The sequence below is a fragment of the Lutjanus erythropterus genome, chromosome 6 (assembly GCF_056507025.1).
Source record: "Lutjanus erythropterus isolate fLutEry1 chromosome 6, fLutEry1.hap2, whole genome shotgun sequence".
NCBI lineage: Eukaryota > Metazoa > Chordata > Actinopteri > Lutjaniformes > Lutjanidae > Lutjanus > Lutjanus erythropterus.
The window spans coordinates 10,341,027-10,368,610 of record NC_139322.1 but is presented as its reverse complement, the minus strand read 5'-3'; the positions used below and the strand labels follow the sequence as shown (position 1 = coordinate 10,368,610).

The 27,584-nt window shown below is 40.2% G+C and overlaps 2 protein-coding genes across 3 annotated transcripts; one reads left to right on the top strand and one right to left on the bottom strand.

The window, feature by feature from the left end:
• Nucleotides 1–1,059: 1,059 nt before the first annotated feature.
• Nucleotides 1,060–8,582, bottom strand: tspy (testis specific protein Y-linked). 2 transcript variants are annotated; one of them, XM_084720516.1, is made up of 8 exons: nucleotides 7,171–8,581; nucleotides 6,984–7,061; nucleotides 6,786–6,897; nucleotides 5,857–6,011; nucleotides 4,560–4,636; nucleotides 4,105–4,298; nucleotides 2,811–2,858; nucleotides 1,060–2,587 (listed from the first exon to the last, which is right to left on the bottom strand). In XM_084720516.1, the coding sequence occupies exons 1-8, from the start codon at nucleotides 8,119–8,121 to the stop codon at nucleotides 2,547–2,549; spliced, it is 1,656 nt and encodes a 551-aa protein (XP_084576642.1). In that variant the 5' UTR covers nucleotides 8,122–8,581; the 3' UTR covers nucleotides 1,060–2,546. The 2 variants fall into 2 exon arrangements, with proteins under 2 accessions (XP_084576642.1, XP_084576643.1); XM_084720517.1 differs by lacking the exon at nucleotides 2,811–2,858 and having other exon boundaries at nucleotides 7,171–8,582.
• A 2,076-nt stretch (nucleotides 8,583–10,658) lies between these two features.
• LOC146324893 (uncharacterized) lies at nucleotides 10,659–27,247 on the top strand. Its single transcript, XM_084720515.1, has 4 exons — nucleotides 10,659–11,755; nucleotides 18,711–18,757; nucleotides 20,144–20,226; nucleotides 25,492–27,247. The coding sequence occupies exons 1-4, from the start codon at nucleotides 10,896–10,898 to the stop codon at nucleotides 27,154–27,156; spliced, it is 2,655 nt and encodes an 884-aa protein (XP_084576641.1). The 5' UTR covers nucleotides 10,659–10,895; the 3' UTR covers nucleotides 27,157–27,247.
• The last annotated feature ends 337 nt before the right edge of the window (nucleotides 27,248–27,584 follow it).

Genomic DNA, 27,584 nt, shown 5'->3' with positions numbered 1-27,584 from the left:
ACCATTAATGAGTGATGTGTGGGTGATTTGTGCTCCACAGGCAGGAGGAAGATTTATAGAGCTGCAACGATTAGTTGATTAATCGAGTGGTCAATCAAAAGAAAATTAGTTACTAACTATATTGATAATCAATTAATTGTTTCAAACCTGCAAAAAATTAGCAGGTTCCAGATTCCTAAATGTCAGGATTTTCTGCTTTTCTTTGTCTTTTATGACAGTAAATGAAAAGTGTTTGGGTTTTGGACTGTTAGTTGGTCAAAAGAAGCAATTTAAAGAACATCGTCACCTGGGCTCTGGGAAGCTGTGATGAGTATTTTTCCACAAAATCGGAGAAAATATTTCGATCATCATAAATAAAATGAATGAATCTAAAAAACATTTCACAAACCCCCTGGCAGGGTGCCACATACAGGGGTGTATTTCAGAGATATTGCAATGAAAAACAGGCTCATTTATGCAGGAAGTGAAAACTTTTTGGAAATAGAAAATGGACTGAACACTGCAATCATGTGAACCAAAATTACATTTCAAGTATGGTTTACCTATTCACCATACACTTAACAGTTGTGATGCTCTTCTATATTGTTTTTTTATTATTATTATTATTATTGTTATTAAAAAAAATTCCCCCTCTCCTCTTTGTTGCTAAAAGCAGTAGATTTGACTATAAAGTTGAGTCCCTTCTTTCTAATTGTGACTGTTTTGCAGCTTGAATTTATCTTGTAAATATTATGTATTTATGACATTTATTTTCCTTTATTAATGATTATGATTATCCTTACTTTAATGAATCTCAATTTATCATTTTATATCTTTGCCTTAAAAGCATCAATATTATAAATATGTATGTAGATAGATATATAGATATAGATGTATAGATAGATGTGTGCTGTTGTATTGTTGTCTTATGTTATTGTATGTCCTTTTTCTTGTTATATTTATATTGCACAATGATATGCATTCACAGCATGGAGTACAAAGTATGTGAAATAAGTCAAAGTACATCATTTAGAAAATGTAGAATGCTACTGTACATGTAAATCACAACAAACAGCGAGGTGAAACAACTGCCTATTTTATTAGGTCTGAGTCAAAAGGTGGACATTTATCTTAAAGCAAACAGAATTAACCAAAGCAACAAACGAGTAGGTATCTTTAAACTACAGTGTTCTATAAAACACAGCACACAAAATATAACTTTCTGATCATGTTTATGAAAAAACCTCCAGATTATTTGATAAATTTATCCATGGATTAAACACGTGTACTTGTCTCGTCCAAAAGACAAAGCTGAAATATTATTTACAGTTCATTGCTAAGAAAAGTAAGCAAATACAAATACTAATTTTGTTACAGTGCACTCCATAACGTTGCTGTGAATTGAACATCGACATTTACTGACACTGTGTGCACAGAAAGAGCCTTGTTAAGTAATGTAATCATCCTGTCCTACATTTCATGCTCACAGGCATGCCATGATGTGGACGTGTAGAAAAACAACATAATAAATACCAGAAAACACAAATCTTAGAACACATTACATGAAAACAAATCTTGAATGTTTTAGAAATCAAATTAAGTTAAAATCTAAAAGAAAATACAAAACTCTATTTATTGTAGGAGCGCGTTACAAAAATGTAGGAATTCACAGAAACATTGGTCAAACTACGCCATGATTTTTTTTTTTTTTTTTTAAAAACATCAGAGATGGTTTACAGGTTGTTAACAGGGGTGGACGTCGGTGTGGAACAAGACTGAACATAGAGATGAAGAAGGAGAAACACAGGTAGCATATTAAAACAATATTTGTTCCTATTTACTACAGTAGAGTACACGTTTCCTTATACAGCCAACACTAACCAGAGAGAGTGTAAATGTCTGAAAAGTCAGTAATGTTCTTTCAATAAAACTACCACCATGATCATCCCTGAGAACAAATTTTGGTTCAGTACTCAGTGCATCTGAAGGGTACTGTTACAATATCAATTTAGCTTGTGACATGTTTATTTTATCACGTCAAATCTAAAAACGGCCAAAACTTTATCTTTAAATGACCACTAGCAATAATAATAATGATGATGATAATAATAATAACAATAATAATAATAATAATGATAATAATGCCACTGAAGGTTTCTGCATTACATGTCTGAAGAATTTGCACTGCAAAATTTTATGCCGACAAGCAGCGGCCATTAAAATCTCACCGATATATGATGTTCCTCATTTAACAGAAGAACACTACTTGTATGAATTGGTTTAGAAAAAAAACACTTTGCAAAAAGTGAATTATAGTACATCAGAATACACAGTACCGACTGTATAAAATAGAGGGGAAAACATGCTGCCTTGGCTTTGTTATTATAGTTAACCCTGATTTTTAGATGTTTCTATGTTTTTATTTAGGTATAAAACAACAAAAACGGATTTTCTGTGCATAAAAATGACAATAAATTGCTCTGGTACTCCTCGCCAACCTGGGCATCCTCCTCGTCGTCCTGGTCTCTGGTCCCTTGATGACTAGTCTTCTTCGCCGATGCGTCTTTTCAGGCCTCCTCCTCCTCCTCCTGCTCACTGTCATCAGAGCCTACAGCACAGAAGACGGTTAGAATTTCAGGGGATCCTTGGTGATATGAAGCATGATTTTGATAACACCCCAAACTCTTTATTTAGTGTTAAAGAAAAGCTTAGTCAGATCTGTGAAATGAAGGCAGCGGAAGTAAAAAAGTACAAAATGTGGAATCAAGATGAACTGCCGACCCCGACCCCGCCCCCCACTGATTGTTTGTTGTTGTGTTGTTGTGTCTTACCGTCAATCACAATTTCTCCACCATCATCCTCCTCCTCTGGGCTCTCATCTGAGGAGGAGATATTTCCTGTCTATTCAGTTTAGCCTGTATTACCCAGACATTTATATTACAGCTACAACACAAGCCAGCTGAACTTGATGCTATCAAGCTCTTGGCCTCTAGTTCACAACATGAGCAACAGCAAACACTGTGGATTTTAAACACAAATCATTTCATAACAGCTATTTCCTGACATCTATTCTTCATAATGTGCTAAATTAAGCTTAGAAATACAAATATATGTGTAAAATTTAATTTAAAAGGATAGTTTATATTATTTTAAGTGGCATTGCATGAGGTATGTAGTGGTAGTCAGTGTATTACCTACAGTAGACAGTAGACAGATCAACACGCCCCCAGTTTGGAGAAGCAGCAGGAGTACTGTGAGGGAAGCTAAGCAATGTACTGCTGTGGGACAGGGTCAGCAGCAAAACAACAGTTGGCAAATTCTGAAATTTTACATCACAGAACACAGGAGTTGCTCATCTACCGCCGCCCTGATCAGTTAGTTACTTTGTGTTACTGCGTGACTTCTGTGTTTTAAAAGGTTAATTTGGATTCACCAAACCAACTAACAGATTGAGGCAGTGGTGGACCAGCAACTCCGGTGTTCTGTCAGGGAAAATTATTGTTTGTGCAAAAGGAGTCTGACTGAGCAAGAGAGAAAGAGATATTTGGCTTATACGAGAGTTTCCTGTCAATGCATAACATTAACGTAAAGCGACAAAAATATCCCAAATATAGAGTACACTTAAAACTTTTTAAGTGGCTAAAATGCATTTTGCTGCTAACTCACAGCAAACCACTGCTTAGCTTCCATGCTGTTACTCCTCACTGCTTCTCCAAACTGGAGGTGTGCTGACTGCCATCTACTGTTGAATGATGCTGAATGAGACCTAAAACCACCAGCACTTCGTTTTTTCTCGTCTTGAAGTCAATGGGATTGAACAGTTTTTTTTTTATTATTCGTCTTAAATGAGGTCTGAAGTTTTCACAAACTTAGGTTTTCATGTTTTGTTCTACAATATAAAATATGGCAGGTAAAAGCCCATAAAAGTGTTGTACTTTTGTGAAGATTATCAGTATCAACTTTCACCACAGTGCATCACAGAGCCCAACTTAAAATAATCTGAACTATCCTTTAATATGAAATGTGTGTCTGTGTATTTTATAAATAACTGGTCAGTGTAGCCCAACCAGCCACGTGGACCAGTGGGACTTTAGCCATCTCTATAAATTCTATTTTAGCACTGACCAGCGCTTGGCCCCCTTTCTTCCTCTTCCTCTTCTTCTTCCTCCTCCTCCTCCTCTTCATCGTCCTCTTCCTCCTCCCTACTGTGGCCCTGTTCAGCCTCACCGGCTTCTTCACCAGGTTCATCGTCTGAGTCAGAGATCACCACACAGTCATCTCCATTACCGTTGTCGGCCGCTCGGGCCCCGCTGCCGCCACTGGAGAAGAGACACACACACACCTGTGTTAACACACACACACTCATTGTTCCGGTATGCATCCCACCTGGTCTTACCAGCTGGAAAATAAGGAAGAAAAAAAAAATCAGGAAACTCTTAAATTTTAAACATAAACTATAATTTGAAGGCCTTGGGGCTGAGAATATGTCTAGAATTTATAGCTTAATAATAAGTGGTTTGTCCACTGACTACACATTACACACTGTATTTGTCTGTGGCCTAAATACACAAATGTTTTACCTGCCGTTCTCCCTCGGTTCCCAGAGTGGAGTGAGGTAGTATCTCAAGGGGTCTCTGTACAGGTCGTCCTTGAGTATCTAAAAGCCAGCACAGACGTCATTTCAATACATTTCAGTTCAAAACATGTTGATACATGTGTCATAGTTGCATTAATTAAAAAATAACATTTACTACTGACGGTAAAATTCTAATCATAAACTGGAAAAAAAGCTGAATGAATGAAGAGGAAATTACATTTTGTTAAACCACTCAGAATTATACCCTCTCCTGGCACAGATGTGGCGCATAATGATTACAGTTAATGGTTGTCTAGTGGGACAAAATGTTACAAAGACAGAGAAAAACAGATGTGGGTTGGCACATCTGAATTAGAGCTGTTTGCAGAGATAAAACTAGACTAGTCAACTTGTTTAAAAGCAATAAAAAGCAGTGAACTATGTCATATTGGTTTGCCAAGTATGGCTTATGTTAATTAATTCTGACACAGCGCACATGCAATCTTATTTTCATTGTCTAGAGCAAAATACTGCCAAAGCCCACTGGTGTTGTAAGACTTCATCACTACTTCCCACCTCACTGGTTCATATCTAGCAATTAGTTCAATGGACTGGTATTTCTGGTGCTGACTAGCCAGGGTAGCAACATTTAATCGCTAAGATAACTAATCACCCACATCTCTAGTTTGATTATATGCCATGCTCAGCTCAATGATCTCTGTGTGTTCAAACTTGGGGTGGGGGAAGTGCCTGATTCTTAGATGCATCGTGATGCGGACAGAGATTCAGAATTGATTCACAAATGCCAAAAATCAATTTTCTAAATGTTAGTTAACAACGCGATGTTGAGGGGGTGCAAAATGGCAGAATTCAGCTGTGCAGCACCCGAACAGTCTACAGCATACACACGCTGGAGTTATCTTGTTAGGGAGGAATGTACTTCATCTTCTCAAAAAGCAGCAGTTGCAAGCATGTTTTGATTAAGTCTCTAAATAACTGTGTTTGTGAGACAAACGTGAAGTGTACTATGGGTAAATTCCAAGCCATCACCTAGAGATTAATGTTATGACGTTAACAGAGCAGGGTTTTGATGAGGATGCAACTGCAGATGGACACAATCCAACCGCCACCCCATGATTTAAAAGCTTTAAATTTTGATGCCTCAGAACACATCAAGATGCTTCGAAAAATAATTTACTCATTGCATCGTAGCCCTCTGAATCAGAATCAAATCAAACCATGAGGTACCAAGAGATTCCCAGCCTTCCTATAAACATGAGACTTTGTCAGCATGATGATACCTGTGCTACATCATCTTGTCCTGGGTTGCTATGGTCACTGAACCAGCTGAAAAAGGTCTGATAGACCCCACGCGACGACTTCCTGGGTTCGCTGTGGGCTGTCAGGTTGTGTCCACGGTGCCACAGGATGGGGTTGGAGAATGACATGGGAGATCCTGAAACATGAGTGTCAAATTTTAGGTAGCCTCAAAATAAGATCAATACTCTTTATATGAAATGTCTGTCAGTTAGACAGATAGAGATTTCTTTAAACCTTTGAACCTAATCTTCCCTTGGCACAACAAGTGCTCATTTACATAATGTGATGCAACGGCCCTGCCAAACTAAATCTGTCAAACATTACAATACAACAAGTCTGGAGCAACTGTGCGAGTGGTGGTGTATGAAATTACACCGTTCTGAAAGGTGTTAAAATCTGTCCATACATATTTACATACATAGGGAACACAACAATAGCAATACCGTCACACTTAATTGTAGCATTAACTGCACGGCTGCAGTGTTTTGTCATTGTGAGTGTGAAGTTAACAAGTTTGTTGAACTCTGTCCCTGTTTTTCTGACTATGTACTCGTTACTCTCACCACTTTTTGGCAGTCGCTCCGGAGAACATGCTGTTATTTGTCCTTTTATTACAAAATATGACTTAATGTTTTCTTGTACCAAATGAAAAAGAAAATAATATAGTTGGCAATAAATTCAAATATCAAGTAATAGTAATTTTTTTTGATTAATCGTTGCAGCTTTGATTTGCAACTAGGCATTTTTCCATGTCTGTATACCAGTGTTATATACTGTTTATTATCACCTGGCTCTACAGCAAATAAGACTTTAAAGTGCTATAATGCAAAGTAGACTCTGTGCATAACACTGTGCATTCATTACGTATGAAAACTTTGCCTTGGCTTGACAACCACATGCGTATTTTTACCTCCCATCCCGAGGTGCAGCTCCTTCATGATGATGTTGTTCTGGAAATATGGGTTCCGTCTGAAGTGGAAACGGATCCTGTAGCCTAGTTTGTTATTCTTGAAAGACTCGATCTGGAAAAACATGAGGGCAAACATGAATTTTGCTACTAGGCATATACAGCAGTCAGACTTTGTAAGAACACGCCTACTCTTCCTACCTCAAGATCAGTCATGTAACTAAGAGCGTCTTCATCAGTCTCGTCAATGTGAGATGAGAGATGAGGATGGTTCAACAGCTGGCACATCACAGTTAAGAGAAGACCAAACATATGTGTATTTAAAATACTCAAACACAACACAAGAATGGACAAAAGAAAAAAAAATCTTTTCTTATTTTAAGGATACAGCTGTCACCCAGAAGCCAGGGATGGTTTTAGCAATGGAGCTGCGCTGATCCAGATGTGGGCGCCGCTGACGACTGATCTTCAGCTCCAGCCGTTGGTGAAGCCGGGCGCTTTTCTTCTCGAGAGCTTCCAGCCTCATTTGTACCTGTGCCAGGAGAGCCACTGACTGCCTCATCTCAGGGGCCATCTTAACTGACACAATGGCACACTCCCCATCATCATTGTCCTCATTGTCTGACGGGAAAGAGGAGCTCGGAGTAGATGATGATCCAGATATGGACTCATCACCTTCTTCTCCTTCTGGCATCTCATCTGCATCTTCTCTGTCAGTACTGTGCACAGACGTGGAGCTGTCTGCAGCAGCTGCCTGCGTTTTAGAGCCTGTTTTTGAGGACTGATGGTGGGCCCCACGTTGTTTGAATTTGCTCCCCTGTTTCACCTGTTTAGCCTTTTCAGATGAGCAAGGAGTCTCTTGACTGTCCTCCCCGTCTCCTCCTGTGAGACTGGCAAGTGCCTCAGCAGCTGCTATGGCTGCAGAGTCAGACTGGTCCAGAGGCGTTGAGGAACGCTGCTTTGCTCCAGCTGTTTTCTCTGTATCTTCCTGTGCATCAGCAGATACCTGTGCATCTGAGGACTGTGGTTTCTCACTGTTGCTGGCATCGTTGGAGTTGTTGTTGACAGGCGGTGCACTGCTGGAGCCATCCGTGCTGTCTGAACCCTGAGCAGCTGGTTCTTTCTCACTGTCTTTTGCCTGGCCTTCGCTCCCAGCTATGTCTTTACTCTCTGCTTCACTGTTTTTACAACTTTCCGCGATCGCCCCCGCTTCGTTTGACGCGTCACTTACTTTCGTGGACTTCTTGGGGATCGTGCTGCCTTCATCGTGGTCGGGTGATGGACACCGTTTCCTCGATGCAGAGTCAGCGGACTGTTTGCAGTCCGTCACTTCACTCATGCTAGCTAGCTAGCCAGATAGCTAACAAGCTAGGTAGCCCGCGAGCTCAACTAAAATAAACTTCACTGCAATCGATTACACCACTGAACAATCGACTAGCACAACCGTTGTGATGATGTAACTCCTATCACGATGTAACCTACATTCTCAATGAAGCTACAACAGGAAGCAGCTCTTGTAATTTCTCCGCGGCCTTGCGGAACGTTAAGAATTAGCGGCTTAATGCTAACGTTGGTTAGCTCACGTTACCCGATTGGCGCGTCCTCGCAGTGATGGCTGCACCACATCTTCACCAATAAAATTCCAACAAGAGGGATTAGTTCCAAATAATCAAACCTTTCTGGGCTATACAGCCTTTAGCGACAATCCGTGTTCTTTATATTAGTTTATGTTTGCATTATTCGTTAGCTTACTATCCGTGCACCGACGTGACAGAAAAACAATCCCCTGATTGGCTACGGCACGCCGCGCTAAAATCTCTCCACCAATCACTTACAAGGGTGTGTTTACATGGTAATCCATCTGTGAGCGGGGAAGAGGGAACTCCAGACACGCGAACGAACTCGCGAGATTGAGCATTTTTAACCCAATGATATTTCTTTATAACCATACCCACATTTTTTCTATCCATTAACTTACCCAGAACGTAACAAAAGCATTCTCACATTACAAAACACAATTAGCATGTTCAAAGTGCGTGATGAAAATGCAACACGTATGAATCTCGCGAGATTCTAAATCTAGGGTTCCCTTCTAGACAGGACCTAACTGCGCAGCAGGCAAGTGCAGCAGTTGACGGTTGTCGTGAGGCAGTTGTAACGTCAGTGAAAGTGAAATATTTGAACAGACTGTACATTTCATGACTTCATCACAGCTTTTAACTCTGTATCTGTGTGATTACCCCTTGAACATTTGACGTGTGAATGTAGGAAATGTTTAATTAATCACACATATCTCAGTGTCGAGCAAAATGTAAACAAGGACTTCAGTGGAAATGGAAGGCCTGAACAGATGCCATGGTGCGTTCAAATGGCACCGTTATTATTACATTTTTATTTCATTACGTTTTATGCTTATTATTTTCTAATTAAATTACTTATTAACCCAATTTATTGACTATAACTTGGTACAAGGATTGACACTAGGCCGAGGCCTACATAAAACAGGAATGTTAGCCACTGCATTTAATAGGTGCAATTGCATTTTAGGTGTAAATGCTTTGGTTACACTTAAACTGGTTATATAACATTACACATAGCTAGATCCTCTTGCATCATGCAATTACTCAAATGCTGGAATAATTAATAGATATAAATCATAGACACAAACAGCTCATACCGGGTACAGAATAAATAGGATATATTATCTCTTTTATGCAACTTTCTAAGCAATGACCATGGGACATCATTCAACATTTACTAATTGGTAGGCCTATAACAATCTAAAAATCCCAGTATGAGTTAATTTATTTTCACTGTGAATTAGAAAATGGTCATCCACCCACCATCTGACACGGGCCTTCAATTGAGTATCACTGGTTTAGATAATCTTTATGTCAGTGGTTGAGATACCAGCAGGAATGTGTTTATTCCCATAAAAAATGGACGCTCAATAGCAGGTTTAGCAGGCTTATACAGTTTGTTTGTTGTCTACTCAGACATCTTTTTCCTACTACGTGAAATGGTTCTTGTATACAGTGGCTGTACATAGGCTCAGTAGTGAAATTCTGAAATGACATATTTTAGAAGTGAGTATATTAAAGTAAATTAAATTTTGATTCCTTGCCTTATCAGGATGAGGTACTTAATGTTCAAAAAAATACCTCCCTATGAAATAGATATTTTCTCCCAGCAGCCATTTTGGCATGAAATAGTAGTATAAACTCGGGTGTTATCAATGGTACCTATTAAGTTCTGTTCCATTCAGGTCAAACAGAGCCGAATTGTTGCTGTTGGGCATGTTGGCTCACCGGGGAGGTTCTGCTCAATGGAACCTGGATTCATAATAACATAAGAGCGAATAATTTCCGGGGTTTTTTTTTGTTTCTGTACCCCATTTTTCTTTTTGGTGCTTTTTCTTTTTGATTTATAGACCTTGTAATTATTTTTAGTTGTATTTAACAATAACAGTGTTTGTTATTTGAATTTGTTGAATAAAGGTTTGAAAAAAATATTATTAGTATCTATACATCTGTTTAAAAATGTGTCAAACCTTAGTATATTGACGGTTAATTTTAATTTATATTATTTTGTTTTGGTTTTGCTATTTTTGATTTATGTCGCTTTGAATTATTCTTAGCCGTATCTAAAAATGAGACTGCGTGTTTGTTATTTGAAGACGTTGAATAAAGGTTTAAAAATGTGTCATATGACTGACAGCAGTTGCCCGACATGATATTGCTTTAATATCTGGTTTCCAGTAGTGGGCGTTTAGCCAGCCCGAACCAAACGGAACTCAGGAGGGGAGTCTGAGGATTATACCAACTTAAAAGACACATTTGGAGCATGGAGAGCCCGGTAGGTCAGTGCTATAATTAGAGGCTGCTCCTTCCGCGACAGCAGCCAAATTGCGATGCATAAAGTCATGTAAACCGGGGGGATACACTATCACAAGGGCTGGCAGTAAAGGCACGTTTTCCATGGCTGACATTTAACGCCACACGTTGAGCTGAGCTGAGGAGGCTGTGCGTAACGCTGCTGGATCTACACTGGCTATTATTTGGTGGTGTTTTTGGAGACGCCATATGTACTCCATGAGTGTACACTCCTGCAGAAATGTCTTTTCTATCCATCCCGAGCCAAGAGGGCCTTTTTACCACGGTTAAATCAGGCAAGTCAGACGAGCAGGCAGAGAGCAGGTCCCCACTGGACGACGAGGACAATAATGATGATGATGATGAAGACGATGACACCGACGTGCGCCTCATCCCGAGATGCTCCCCTGTGCCCAGGAAGCGCGGCGCGTCCATCTTCGATGAGACGGCCGAGTACATGCGCATCCACCAGGCGCTGTCCGCCGGAAAGAGGGTGTCGTTCGCGGATGCAACAGGTGGAGATCTGGTAGATGTGAAGACATTTGTTGCATTTGACTCGGACGATGAAGAGGGTAACGCCAGGTGGGAGGAAGAAGAGGCAAAGTATCGCAAGCAGCAGAGAGAGCCGATCTATCAGGTGCACCCAGAGTTCAACGCGCCCGGCAGCAGTGCGCTGCTGCAGGCTGTGCGCTCCAACAAGGTGGAGGTCGAGCTCCTGTCTCCAGTAGAGAATGAGCCTCTCGCTTTCACTGGGGTGGTAAGAGTCCTGAACATCTCCTTCAATAAAGCAGTGTACATCAGATCGTCCATGGACAACTGGGCCACTTACTTTGACCACCCAGCAGAGTATGTCCAGGGGTCTTGTGATGGGGACACTGACAAGTTCTCCTTCAAGCTGTCTTTTGCACCACCTTACACCACACACGGCTCTCGCATTGAGTTCGTTGTTCGCTATGAGACCTCAGATGGTGATTACTGGGCTAATAACTCCTCTATGAATTATGTGGTGACTCTGCTGCTGTCCTATGAAGATGATTCGGCTCAGACAACCAGCAACATCCAGCAAACGAGAGGTATCCTGAAACCTCCGAAAGCTTACAGGTAAATCCCCTGTCACATGCTTGTCAGACACAGATGGAGGGATACAAATTTAACAGAGCATTTGTGGAATATTCTGTCCACTGTCTGCCTGAGATTCATTTGACCTCCACAGCCTGAGCTGATCACTGTTCTTCACTGTTGGCAAAATCTCATTCTGCTTAAAGGACCAGTGTGTGAGATTTAGTGGCATCTAGCAGTGAGCTTGCCAATCAAAAACACACCAGGGGTGGGCCTAAGACAAACACGGGCATGGGGCCTTTCACACCTTTTGTTCTCCTCTCTTTTCTATCCGTGATTAAATAATAAGTCACAAAAATAAATGTTAGTTATGGCGGAGTGCTGAGGATAATTAAAAAGTGTCGCAGCCTGAGGACAGAAGTTGCTCTGCACTGGATACTTCTGTATCTCTTGCTCTTGCTAGACGGCAGCAGGTTGAACAGGCTGTGCAGACTATCTTTTCTTTTTTCCCTTGGTAGCTTGGGGTCTGAGGCAATTGCAGACTTTTGCCTAAGTCCCTCTCTGATGTATGAATGGACAAGACTGGGCATTCCCATTCAGCCCTGCATCCAATTTTTGCCAGTGGCCACTCACAGTATTGCAGCGAAAAATTCCCTACGAGCCCAAAAAGCATTTTCCTCCGTAGGCCACTATTACAAAAGAGATGTCTGTAGAACTGCTGACAGGACAGCTCAAACTGCAAACAAGGTCACCTATGACTCTTTCTATGATGAATTTTGATGCTCAGAGGTTTTATATTTGTAAAACTGTCCCAGAGCCAAGAAAAGAGATTTTAATAACTGCGGCATCATCACAATGTAAAAGGCCCAGTGGGATAAACACTGCTGAACATACTCAGAATTCTATGGAAATAAGCCCAGACGCTCAAAAACTTTATTTGGTGTATGTGCTTGTCAAGCAATTCCCACTGGACTGAATGAGCGCCATCTTTGTTTCCGAAGTCTAATTTCATATAATACGTCTCTGTGTTTCACCCTCCCCTTCCAAGCGTGTCATGGCTTGACCAGGTGCAGCTGCATTGCGTTGCAGCTTCGCCACATCTGCTGGAGCTGACTGCTGCCATTCTCTTCACCCTAATTCGCTTCAAATATGCGGTGAATCTATTTTCAATTTAAAAGACCCTGTGCAAACTCACTATCATAAAAACAGACAAAAAATGAACTTGCCTATTTATCCATAGTAGAAGCAAAAAAAAAAAAAAAGCAAAGAAAGAGGACCAAACCAACATAATCTGAGCATACGATCCTGAAATGCTGCTGGTGGGACGTGCAGCCAGATAGAGGATGGATCAAAACTGTGGCGTAGTTGTGTCATGCCCTGTGGGATGAACAGGGTTAGAGAAACTACAGTGGCAGTAAAACTTGCAAAAAACACGAAAGGTCCTATCTAGAACCAGTGTTTGGTTCATCTATTCTGAGCTATTGTGTAAAAAGAAATGGTGCAACATGCAACACCCTCTTTAGATAAGGGCTTCCTCTTGAGATAAAGAAAACACATTTACATTTCACATTTCAGAATTCTTATTTTCAGGTGATTATACATTAATGTAAACATACTTATGAATCTTATATTCGATTTCTTAGAGTAAAACACTGTAAAATCTTACACACCGGACCTTTAAAGGCAGGTTTTTAAGGTGTCCAACCTTCTAACCAAAGTCAAAGTTAAGACGCTCTAAGCCACAGTAATATTTCAGTAATATAACATGCTCAGACCAAAGTGAACAATAAATAGCCTAACTCTGGCAAAGGGCTTCCCCACAGAAGCAGTTGGGAACAGGCGTACCCTGCTTATTTTACTTGGCTTAGTTGTGGATGTCTGTGAGATCATGGTTATTTGATCCATAGACGCTCAACAATTGAGCCAAAACAGCCTAATAATGCAGCCTGACATAACTTCAGACCACACCAAATGCATTAAAAAAAAAAGGTCTGTCCAAAGGCATTTATTAGTTTCTGACTCGGTGAAAGTGGGAAAAACAGCAAAATTCCCCAAAAACTACTTTAACCCACCTCTCACACATTTAGGCTATTCTATGTGACCTCCTTTTGATAAGTACTGTAATATTTTTTGTTTTTGATTCACTGAGCCTCCCCTGAAAGTGTTTGGAGCCCCCCTGGGGAGACCTCCCTCCTGCTTTGAAAACCTCTGGCAGAAGTTTCATATTAGTCATCAAATTATAAGTAGATAGATGTAAACAAAGTCACAAAATCACCAGACATTGGAGTTGTGCAACAGCTGCAGAGCTCCTGTTGCCTACTAATTCCCTTTGAGGTTTTGTGCAACGGGCATACGGCTTTATTCGCCAGCTCTGCCTGGAGACTGCATTCAGCACAGCAAGAACTCAAATCTGAAGTAAAGCAGGATGTTAACAACCACAGTTGCACAGTTTGTTGCGTAACGAGAGCACAAGAGTCAGAGCTACCTCATAAAGTTTGTTTAAGGCCGGTTTTAATCCTACGCTTTATACTCTGGTGTCTTCGCTCTGCAGTGAGACATGGCCTAGAAGGAGTTGTGGACAGACAGGCAGAGTACACACCCCCCTCAGAATGCCAATCATCCAGTGGTGTGTGAGGGCGATCAAAATAGGCAAAGGGCAGGTGTCGTTTTCAGGCCTGACGTTTCCCTGCATTAAATTTACCTCTTGACCTTTTCTATCAGAGTCATAGGGGAGCAGAGCCGTTTCAATGGAGCAGATTGGCCTCTTTTTCCCTCATGTAAAACGGGCACACGAACCCCCTTCTCTTCCTTCTATTCCTGCATTTAAGTCGACCAATCCCTGAGAGGAACGTTTAAATGCCCGGTTTATTGTTTCATCAACATGAAAGCCGGTGATGAATCTCATGACGGTGACAGATAGCAGCGGGGAAGATCCCCAAAGCTTATGAGGACCCATAAAAGGAGCAAACAGGGTGTAAACTGATGTAGTTGTCATGTAGGTCGCCTCTGCTGGAGCTGTTTGGAAGTAGGAAAGGGCCAGATGGGCTGTTAGGGATGGATGAGTCACTGATTGAAAAGGAGGAGTTTGGGGAGCAGAAAGTGTACCGGCACTCCCACCATAGCAACCATTATAGATTCATTAGGTGCTTTGAAGTTCGCTGATAATTGGATTTTAACGCATTAACAAGGCAGGCAGCGGGAGGGAAGGTCACTATGAAACAAGTCTAGACACCAGAATGTTTTACTGTATGTTAATATCAGTTACACACATACAGTAGGTTTGCAGTGTAAGCCTACTGCTGGTTTAGTTTAAATTTAACTTAAGTATCTCCACCTCTGGTAAATATAGATATCACACTGAATCGTGATGGAGCTGATAGTGAATGCTGAGAGCAGAGCAGGAGCAATGCTGTTTTTCTGTTTGTCTGTCTCGATCGCCAAGTGTTTGCTGTTGTATTTTCTCATATCTTAATCTTTTTTGCATCTAAAGTCAGCTATTAAAATTTACTGACAACTCTTTTGAGACAGTTTTTAAGAAAAAAATGCCCAAATTCTCAAATTTCAGCTTCTCAGATGTTCATATATTCTGGTTTATTTACTCCTCTGTGGCAGTAAGCTGAATATCTTTGGGCTGTGGACAAAACAAGACATTTGAGGACGTCATCAAATTTTCACCATATTCTGGCTTTTTATGAACTGAATGATCGACAGATTAATCCGTAATGAAATTGATCGTTGCAGACACGTGTGCATGAACTCGCTGCTTAGATTTTTGCAACATGACCTGGGCTAAACGGAGCTTCAGCCCCACATCTCAGGCTGGAGTAGGGCTAATAAAAATTTAAAATAATCTACATTTTTAAGAAGTCCTTTGATCATTTATCGTATATAAAGACCCCCACACACACCTGCCCACACGATAGCACTAAACACTGTTTTTATTTCTACATTTTCTAATTTTAGATCTCAGTTTTTGTAAAGATTTGGAACAGACCCAGCTAGAAAATGTACTGTACGTTCCCAGAATGTTCTGAGAATGTCTTCGCTGGTCTAAAGGAAGTCACCAGGGAATGTTCTCAGAATGTTCCCGAATGTCATGATGCGGCGTTCTTTAAATGGTTGGGGGACATTATTTGGCGGACTTTACGGGAACATTCAGGAAGTAAATTTAGGGGATCACCATGATTGGATGTTCCCTCTAAGTGTCTGCGCCATGTTCCCATAACCTTTGCAGAACCTTCGGTGACATTATAGGATCCTTAAAGGGACCAGCCTATAATGCTGAGTTGAGTTTATTTATATTCATGCTCAAAGTTGACAACTGAAAAAAAACAGAATATACATTTAAAATAGAAATATCTATTTTAGTCCATATCCACATATACACACACACAGGCACTGACATATTAATGCTCAGCACAGCTTTAACTTACATGCGTACATATACATATTAAAATACCACAAAGCATCAATTTACAACACAAACGCACACAGAACTTTTGCAGAACCTTTAAGGGACCTAAAAATTGTTACCTTGAAACATGCAAAGTCCACACAGAACAGCGCAGCCTGTTTCAGTTCTTATAAATTATTTTATTGAACCTGACGTTCAGTATTGCCATTGCTGACGTTACGTGTTGCTGGATAGCAGATCTGGCTTGATTGACAATTTAAAATAAACTGTAGCATTCCTGTTTATACTGCTGGACTTTCCCCAGACTGCCAGAAGTTTTAGAAGCGTAATATCTGACTTTAGTGTAGATTTTACCGACAAAAATATTCATTTGCATTCAGTCTTTCTTTTCTTCTTTTCTTTTTCTTTTGTGCCTTTTCCTTATCTGATATTAACAATCAATATTCAGTCAATCATTAATAAGCAAAACAATACAAATTCTAGAGGCACGTTACTTATGTGAAATATTAATTTAAGAAGCACAAACAGTTTAAAACAAACAGAAATACCTGCTCTTGTCTTCCTGTCCTTAATCAATAAATGTCTCAAGAAATGTCAAATAGAGTGCAATCAATGCTGTTTCTAGTCTATCGAGGACGACCAAACCCAATCACAAGAAAACCTGATAACATGCATTGTTGCTTTTAATTGGTTAAATTCTGAACAGATTAATCAATACATGACTAAACATTAACATCCCTTGTTTCTGTCATGTCATGAAATTGCCAATAGGCAGACGTAATGTATTCTATATTCTCTTAGGATGTGACTGAGAGGAAATCATGTGAGAATGTTCTCTTGGCATCTTTAATGTCCTCTTTGTAATGTTGCCTTGTGACCATAAAATAACCAAAATGGAACATCCCCCTAAAGTCATAAAGGAAACTTCCAGCTGCAGCATTTTCATAACCAAAAGAGGACGTTTGAGGAACGTCCTGGATGTTCTCTAAATGTTCAGGACATGTGTCACCTTTTTAAAACTCCTAGGGAACAGTATGCAGGGTCCCCATTAGTCTCCTCCCATGTGTGGACATGTGCCTGAGTGTCTTGAGTAAAATCTCAAATGTAACCTTCAAACCGCATAATGAAAAGTTTTATGTCTGCTTTTTTTTTTTCAGGAATCAGGACTCAATTTTTCCAAAGATTGGTTTTGTAATTATGAAGATTCTGCGCTTGCCATAATAGAGTCTGAAACCTTTAAAAAGTTAACAGCATGTGGAGAGCTTAGCGATTAATGATGACTTCACATCAGCAGACATGTATAATGCAAAGATCTCTGTCAGATCTCTATCAGAGTTTAAATCTGCACCGCTGATATTAAACCTGAAGTGCAATAAGAACAAGGAACAGGAGCAGCTTGTCAGGATATCCGCTCTCTATTTGTGCAGCTCCTGTCACATGCTCGTCTCACTTGTTGACCTTTATTTCATTTGGCATCTTCTGCAGGAGTCTCGGCAATGTTGCACCTTCCTCTTTCAACACAAGTGTCTTCTTATAGAAAACATTTCTGCCTCATTATTTGGCAGAGGATTTTAAAATGAATCATGTCTATTCTTTATTGATATAAATATACATTTATAAATATTCAAGATCTGATGTAACCACATATGAAAGCACCCAGCGCAGGTCTTAGAAGGACATGGATTATACTCCAGTGGGAATATCCGAGTAAATACATTTACCTGAAATAGCCCAGTGTCTCCTTCCGTAAGTGCTGTCACCCCAGTCACATTTGATATATCAGAATAATTGGGGTGACTTCTACAACTTCAACTACCTTATTATATCTTTGCACCATTCAGTGACCTCTACCCTCAGTCCACAGTGTCTCACTCAGTAATTTACCACCTCGCCATCTATTTTAACAAAACAGTCTAACGAGGTGGGTCATCGCTGAGGCTTTTTGGCTTTAAAACACCCTGCTTAGCTGGTTTAGCATCTCAGAAACCAGAATGTGCAGTAAAATACAGTACGTGATCAGTTAAAAGAGCCAATTCAGCACATTTAGTTGAAATGCATCAGCAAATATTAAGCCTAATTATCCAGAACAGGTGTTGACGATGGTTTATGGACCCCTTCTTCTGCCTGTTTGAATGTGTCTTCTTCATACATCACGTAACAGTCAATCTCGGGGTCCTTTCTTTTCGTACATGGCTGCTGCATTTATCAGCTGATTCAGATTCTGCCTTTGTAGCCCAAGATGAGCCATCAATACAATTTACAAAACTGTCTGAGTAATCTTGAGGATACAAAGCCACAGCACACAATGGACATTTTCTTTTCCTGGAGTCCGTCCTCAGCTGTGTATCTGAATCTTTTTATTCCAAAGGTCTCACCTTTCAATCAGTGGACTGTGTATCGACAACGCTACTGTCTGTGGACTCGTGTTTTGCATTAATGCAGTGCTGTTTTTAGGCATTAGATGTGTGTGTAAAGTGAACGATCATGTAGATATTTGCTGTATATTTTAAAGCATGTATTACTGAATAGTTTTGGCTTGTTTTTAAGTTGTCTTATAACCCAAATGTCTCTGTTTTCTTTCAGTATGAATGATGATTTTGATTCAGAGGATGAGCAGGAAAAGGAAGAAGGTATAGTATGAGCACTGTTGTCACTACTGACATACATAATTAAACCTTAATATATTGGATAATTATACATGGTGGCAAGATGTAGAATGGCTCAGTTTACTCAAAGCAAGTATACTCTGCAATTATCGCATTTCCGTAATGTTGGGTTACCCACAAGAGACAGATTAAAAATTAGCAGTGAAAAATTGATGCAGGAGAATCCAAGATGTCCTGACTTTAAAGGGATGGTTCAGATTTTTTAATGTGCAGTTGTATGAGGTACTTATCCAGAGTCAGTGTACTGCCTACGGTCAACACAGTGTGGAGAAGCAGCAGGTGTAGGAAGTTAAGCAATGAACTGTTGTAGACGGGGTCAGCAGCAAAATGTACATCTAGAAAAGTTACACCAAAAAACATCAATATCAGCTGAAGCGTATGCTATGTTTTGAATATTTTCACCACTTTATCTTTCCATCAGACAGACTTTTCCACAGGAAACTGCCATCATATAAGACAAATATCACTCTGTCCAAAGCAACCAGACTCCATTGGCAAAATTAGTCATTTTAAATCACAGAACAGGGGAGTTTCTGATCTGTTGCTGGCCTCGATTGGTTAGTTTGTTTGTATTATTGTGTGACTTAAGTGCTTTAAAGGGTTAGTTTTGAGTCAGTAACACCAACAACTACCATGTTCTGCAAGGTAGGTTTACTGTTTTTTTGCCAAAGGAGTCTGGTGGTTGGGAGGGAACGATGTTACAAATGATATAACTTAAGTTTCTTGTTTGAAAAGACTGTTTGACAGCAAGGTAAAGCAGTGAAAAGACTCTAAATGTAGCATACACTTAAACTGATAATGATGTTTTAAGTGGTTAAAGTACATTTTGCTGCTGACCCTGTCCACAGCAGTACATTGCTTAGCTTCCTGCACCTGTACTCCTGCTGCTTTTCCAAGCTGGTAGCGTGCCGACCGCCATCTACCGGAGGTAATACACTGACCATGGATACGTGCCGCATACAACCCCACTTGAAAAGGTCAAAACTATCCCTTTAACTCTCATATGAGTCTATCCTCAAATATGCTTGATCCTACATTTCCCATAGTGTATTTCAGTACTGTCTCCAGCTGTAGATACACATGCATACACCTCCAGCATGTAATGCAGCCTGTCTGTGTCTCAAACCCAAACTGAGATTACTCTGATGACATAAGGATTACTTTTTCAAACTTTAGTAAGATCCGATCTAAGGCACAGAAGTAATTTACACAAATATTTTCATGAGTGGAGTTCCCCTTAAATTGCTCGTGTAATGTACATAAAAACATTGATTAAATATTAAGATAATTGCTTTCTCTATTCAGACTAATCAGGCTCTCACTGTGTAATTATTTGTTTTACATCAACAGAAGAAGCAGGGACGTCCATGTCAGGACTTGTCAGGCCCACAGCTGTGTGCCCGGTCATCGTACAGCCAGAGATCGACATAGAGGTAAGAGTAAAACAAGAAGAAGAAGAAATCAAGGAAGAGCTTTTAATGGAATAAACTGTTAACCGACAGAAGGGTTCATCAGGGTTATTCTCTTTATGAACTTTCTATGACCTGCAAAACTCAAAATAGTCCATCACATTTACTTGCTTGCCAACACAGGACACACACTTAGCAAATTACTTGTCGGATTATGTTCAAAGTATCAGGATTTGCATGCAGTTGTTGACACTTTCCCATTTAACAGGTAAGCAGGCTAAGTGCTTTATGCAAGTCAGTGTTGTGAAGAAGCTGAACTACAGCAAAGCTACACCAATTAGAAATCTGATGTTGTTGGTTAATCAACAAAAAAGTAGTTCAAAGTGCTTCGTGGAAAGTGATCAAAGTGACAATGTACATGTCATATCAAATTATAACAAAATATAATACAAAAATGCCACTCAGTTGCGTTTATTGCAAAAGAGTCAGTGGAGTTAAGCCGCTGTGCCAAAAGATGGCAAAAACAGTCATTTAACTACTTAAATCAACGTGCAAATATAAGTTTAGCTGAAATACTACAAGCTATCGCAAATGTAGTTAAATTGTAAATTTAATTCCATGAAGTTCACTGCTCCCCAACACTGGTAATAAAACATAACATTTTCGTTCCACTTTTAAAGCTCACCATCAATGGCTTGGTTGTTTATATTGTTCACAGCTCATTGAAGCTTCAGCCACAACTTAGGTAACGTGTCGCTTCTCGCCGCTGTAGCACGAGTACTGTATGTTAGTCTCCTTGTCAGCTTCGTATTGTATTGCATTGTATTGTACTGTATTGTATGTTCATATCATGATGCATGCTCATGTCTTTGCACCGTTTGATTTCGTCCGCATTCATTTTGAATCCGTGTCTTTTTCAGTTGTTAGTGATTCAGAGCACTAATACTCCCTCAGACCGTATGGAATCATGTCCAATGCTTCGCTTTGCGTTCGACGCAGGCGGGGTGTGAGGGTCCGATCATCACTGCCCGCAGATTTCATTTGTATTGAGATACATTACTGAAACTCATCTCAGACCAAACACAGTGATGCATAACCACTGCAACCCTGGTGCTATCTTAAAGGAATAGTCTGACATTTTGGGAAATGCGCTTACTTGCTTTCTTGTTGAGATTTAGATGAGAAGACCGATACCACTCGCTAAATATGCAGCAAAGCAGGAGGAACAGCCAGCCTGGCTCAGTCCAAAGGTAAAATCAGACACCTTCAGACCAGAGGTGCACAGAGACATCATTATATCTATCTGTATTTTGATAGGAGACAGGAAGCGGCTGTGGATGCTTATTATTGATTTACAATGCAGTTGTTGTTCATACCAAGCATCAAAATGATTTAACACCGGCATATGATTGATTATGAGATGTATTTCTTCATACTGTTTAATCTATCTCTCTGTCTCTTTTTATTTTTGGCTAACATAAGTTTTACCACCACCTCCCCTCTTTAACTGGGGGATATTGAAAAATCAGAACCTGACAAAAATGCTTTATAACTCAAAGGACTTTGTTTTTCATTGGAAATAGAAACTCTACAGTAAAGACATACAAACATATAAAAATATCCTTCAGCTGAAGGTACTAATCTTGGTGCATTTAATCAGCGACTGATTAAGGTAGATGCAGAAGTAATCATGGAGCTGACTTTTTCTGAATAATAATCAGCAGCTTCAGACAGAAGAAATAACTGTTTCTCCTTTTGTTTCTCCATACATGATCTCATTTGTTCATCTACATCTACAGCTCATCTACAAAAAACCAAAATGTTTTCACATCATTTCTCTGCAGGGGGTTTTGTGCCAGACTATTTCTTGGCCGATACTTCCTGGAGTCTCGTCTTTCAGGCTTTCATGCTGCTGTAAATCATTTTAAAGTGGCTCAACTTAAAAACTTTCCAGTTCCTCTGCTCCCTTAATATCATGAGTTAACTGAACTTAGGCTGAATAATAAGTGCAAAGAAGTTTTATCAGTCTTTTGAGTTAACTGAACTTAATATCATATATAACTCTTAAGCAAAGCAATCTGGGCTAATATGCCGATCATGTTCCCAGAAACTTACATTAATGAGTTGAAGGAACTCTCTGCAGTGCATTCAACTCATTAAATTAGGTTTATTAACAGAGTTTGGACCCACCTGACCCACTTCCAAGAGTCTACAGTAATAATCATTCTTGCGATGATATGACTCTGACACAGTGTTACTGAAACAAATAACTGAAACTGTGAGTTACTTAAACAAATAATGTTATTGAAACAAATACTAATAATCTACTAATTACTTAAGACAATAATCTCAGACCTTCAAGCCATATTCTCTGACTTTTATGTCATATTCTTTGTTAGCATCCATATCATAACCTTGCAAATGATGTCTGAGAATAAACTAGTTTAATTTGGCTAATGCAGGAAACTGTTGTGAAACAAAATAGCAAAATTTGCATTGTAACAAGCCTAAAATTTATTTTCCTATTGTTCAGCAATAAGGAGTGATTTTACCAAGCCGATGGCCTTTCCATTAGATTCTTGGTGTCAATATTATATGAAAAAGTGGGTTCACAAACCCCAGGGGACGTTTGTTGACCTCGGCAACATCACAAATTCTCAACTAGACACCATTAGGGTAAAAAAAAAAATCAGGTTACAAAAAATTGCCATAATTAATTTTGTCTAGAATCACTGCTGGTTATCATAATGAGAAAAAATGTATTGATTCCTCTGAATTCCTACATGATGTTTTACACTGAGCTAAGCTAACTGTCTCCTAATTGGGAGCAGCATCAGTAACTCATGGCAAGAAAGGAAATAAGCGTGTTTCCCAAAATATCAACCTGTTCCTCAAAATGCGGAGTTGCCACATGTCAGCGAATTGCAGCGATGCTCGATGCCGCCGTGTAGGCAACTTTTTATCTGGCTTTTTTGACGGTAAAATGGTGGAAGAGAGAGTTGTTGAGCTGCTTAAAACTAGGATTACCAGGGGGGCTTACATTTGCATTTTGGTAAACAAAAGTTGATATTTGAACAGTTCCTTTAATAAAACATATCATACTGGAAGACGTTTATATGTCAGGAGAAAAGGAAACTACGCTGACACTGATTAAACTACCTCACACAGCCTGGACAGAATAGTCTAACAGAATAACATGATAACATATGATCTGGTATTAATGTCTCACTGATACTATCAGTTAGTTTCTATCTGTCAGGCATGTACTCATCCAGCTCATCTTAATGTTCACATGCATGCTGTTTCCCTTCTGTAGAGCATCAAAATTACAATTAAACCAGTCGACTACTGTATTAACATCAGCTCCTTCCAAGTGGTAAATGCTTTCTTTCTCTACACGTCATCCAGCGTGTTTTGAGAATCTAATTCAGGAGTGTTCAGGGGGTTAAACATTCAAACTTTATCATTTGTGACAAATTAATTCTTCAAGTTTTGTGTAATAACTCTCAAGTTAAATGTTGTCAGTTTAATTGCCAGAATCCACTGTTTTAATTAAATTCACTAGTGTCAGCTTTTTTTGCTCATTTTGTGGTGGAATTAAGTCATTTCTTAATAGATTTTTCTCTGAGATCTACACAAAGTGCTCTCTCGAGACAAGCGGAAAACCTGAGGAAATATTTGGTGTAAATTTATGAAGCGTAGAGTTTTGGTAACAAAGATTGTAGCATTCAACGCTGTGATGTTTTGCCTTGAAATTGGATACGAGGTCACAGCTGGGTTTTCATCTGGAAACGTGAGAATAACACAATGTTAAATCTTAAGATGTTCTTCTATATCTAACACATCCTCAGTCACAACCGTCTGTTATCTGTGTTTCATGTGTCTTGCTTTTGCATTTGTTCCTCTGGGTGACGTTGCTATTAAATGTCTGTCAGGCTTATATTCTTCTGTTGATTGTTGATTTAATCTCAATTTGACTCTCAATATTTGTCACACAGCAGGCTAAACTCTTTTCTAGATTATTAGCTATTTTCCTTTTTTAATAAAATCAAGTGAAAATGAAATCAAGGTTCATTCAAAGGGAAAACAATCACCACTAAATTCAGTATGTGAAAATAGGTACATTGGCTAAACTTGAAGATAAAATAATCGACCCAGAGCTATTTCCTGTTCCACGACGTGCTATGTGCTAGCCTCGTCTACTGTGATAAGAAAACCAAATTTTGAAGACGATTAAAATATGTTGCTGGGGAACCTGTAAAAGCAACATATATATTCACATCTTAACTTAGCTAATGCTAGCAAAATTCTGGCTAACTAGCTAGCGAATGATTGCTGTAAACTAGCAAGATAGTCAGGCAGCATGACACTCAGTTCTCTTTGATAATGGAGTAATATTTTTGAAAATAGTACTTTTTCAATGTAATAATAAAAAGGAAGAAGGAAATAATTAATCAACACCCCTCTTGGGCCACTGAGTCAAACAAATTTGGACATGCCCCTTTATGTGATGTCAATTTAGTCAGCTGGCTGTCAACTGTGTCTGTTCATAATGATTCATAAAATGAGTTTATGTCAACAAAAAAAACATGCTATGCCTGATGTGTCTTCTTTGTGTTATGAATGATTTTATGTGTCTGACACAGTTGACCAAATTCAAGTCCTCAGCTACAGAAAATGCTTTTCAATAAAAACCTAAATCACTTGGAGGTTGGCCCATAACAAGATTTAACAGCCAAGAGCTTGACCTTTTAAAATATATTTTTCCAGCACAATCGAAGAGGAAAAAATCAAACCCCGCTAAAAGTAGAATTAGTATATAGTGTGTATCGCTTTTTCCAGCAACATCTTTCCACCATCCTCAAAATTTGGTTTTCTTTTCAACACAAACAAGAATAGCATATCTAAGAACAGGAAACAGGAAATGACTCATTTAAAAAGTGCCAATTATGAAAAATTGCATTGATCTCCTGTTCCTTTTCCTTGGATGCCCTTCTGCTATGTGTAAGTATTTTTGTACTGTCACTTTCCACCGTTTATACTCATGACAAGAGAAGTCACAGCATCAGAAAGTACGTTTTTGCCAATCATCATACTGCTCCTGTTTTGTTTGCCTTCCCTCACAATTACAATGTCAGCATGGGTTCCATCTCTCAGAAAAGCATTAGTATGCAGTAAAATGCTTTTCTGCTCTCTGTGTGTGCAATGTTAATGTGGAATACAAATCTTTCCTCTTTGTCTTTATACTCTCCTCGCTGTCACTGTTGTCTCACTGTTTTACTTTAACAGATTGCAGTTCACCCATCTGGTCCCTCTGTCCCACCCAACCAAGAGCTTCCATCTGCTGATGGCACGCTGTCCGCTCACACTGTATCCCCAGGTGAACGATTCCCTTGTATGTCATCCGAAACCACACTTCAAACTAATTCATCCTTTGTACTCTGTGCCAGCGAATCAGTCCAGCCAAATAAGTCACAGCCTTTACCCAGACTCCACTGTGAATTAGGCAACCAAACGTCAGAGCAGCCCTTAGACAGTAGTCCCTCTGCACTGCTGCCTGCTTCAACTCCTTCCCTACAAGAAGAGTTGAGGCGGAGATCAGACAGCTCCCAGGCTGGCGGAGAGGAAATCCCTCCCTCAGAGGCCTCGGGCATACATCTTCCAACCGCAGAGACGAGTCTTTCAACCACAGAGACGAATCTGTGGCCAGAAACAGGCGAAGACAGGTCGACCAAAGGCCCAGACGGTCATCGTCCTTATCTCGAACTCGCTGCTTCAGCTCCTTCCTTGCAACAAGAGTCAAGGCCGAGATCAGACAGCTCCCCGGCTGGAGGTCAGGACATCCTTGCTTCAGAGGCTTCGTGCAGGCATCTTCCAACCGCAGAGATGAATCTTCCGGCCACAGAGATGAATCTTCCGACCGCAGGGACAAATCTGTGGCTTGAAAAAGGAGAGGATGGATCCACCATCAGCCCAGATAGTTGTCCTTCTCTTGAACTGCCTGCTTCAACTCTTTCCTTGCAACAAGAGTCAAGGCCAAGATCAGACAGCGCCCGGGCTGGCGGAGAGGAAATCACTCCCTCAGTGGCTTTGTGCATGCATCTTCCAACTGCCAAGACGCATCCCCCAACCACAGAGATGAATCTTTTGACCGCAGAGACGAATCTTCTGACCACAGAGACAAATCTGTGGCCAGAAACAGAACGAGACAGATCGACCGACAGCCCAGCCAGTCGTCCTTGTCTAGAACTGCCTGGTTCAATTCCTTCCCTGCAACAAGAGTTAAGGCAGAGATCAGACAGCTTCCAGGCTGGCAGAGAAGAAATCCCTGCCTCAGAGGCTTTGTGTATGCATCTTCGAGCCGCTGAGATGAATGTGTGGCCAGAAACGGGAGAAGACAGATCGACCGATGACCCAGCCGGTCGTCCTTGTCTTGAACTGCCTGCTGAGTGCATCTCTGCTCCCAGTGTGACTCAGGGCTTTAAGCGAGAGGTCGCAGAGGGATTGAATGAACTTGTTGCCGGATTATCAAGAGGTTCCTCCAGGTCTGCAGCAGCACATCATAAAGGCACTACGCCCTCACTCTCGTCTGCTTTGGCAAAGAGTCAGGCGTCTCTGGGAGCAGAAGGTGAAACTCCACTATCACCTGAACTCGCGGAGAACCCCACGGTGAGCGCAGGTGTCACTGAGGTGAGCCAAAACTCAGCTCTCCTTCAGTCTGTCTCAGCATGGGAAGAGGAGGAAGATGCTGCCCAGATTTCCCCTGACACATTATTAGAGAATCTACCAAACACACAGTCAGAGGTTTCCGAGCTCCAGTCTGAGCATGACGTAAGCAGGAATCTGATGCCATCCGTCGTCTTTGTGAGTGGAGTTGTCTCGCTCTCGATAGTGCTGCAGGAACCCAGTGCTCTCTTCTTCATTGGACTGCTGATGGTCTTGCACCGTTTGTGATTAAGCCACAAAAATTATGCTCTCAAGTTAAGTGCCTTTTTGTGATTCCAAAATAAGCCAACAATTAAAAAAACACACGTCTCCTACTGAAGTTGTGTATCACTGTGTGAGCTTGTTAGATTAATATATATTTTCATCTAATGAAAGATTGGGTACAATTTATGGGTATTTCCATGTAAAATCCAATTCAAGTAGAAAGCAGTTATACTATATTGGTGACTTTTTCATGCATTTTGTCAAACGTTTTAAAGTGGAAACAGACAACTTAGCAGCCCCCTAGTATTTCCATTTTCTGCTATAACTAACCAGAACTGGTAGGGGTAATGTTCAGCTATGGGAAACACTATCTGAACACACTTCCTCAGAGTCAGAGCTGAGCTCTGTGAAGAAATTATGAAAAATACTTTAGAAATAAGAGAGAAGTAAGA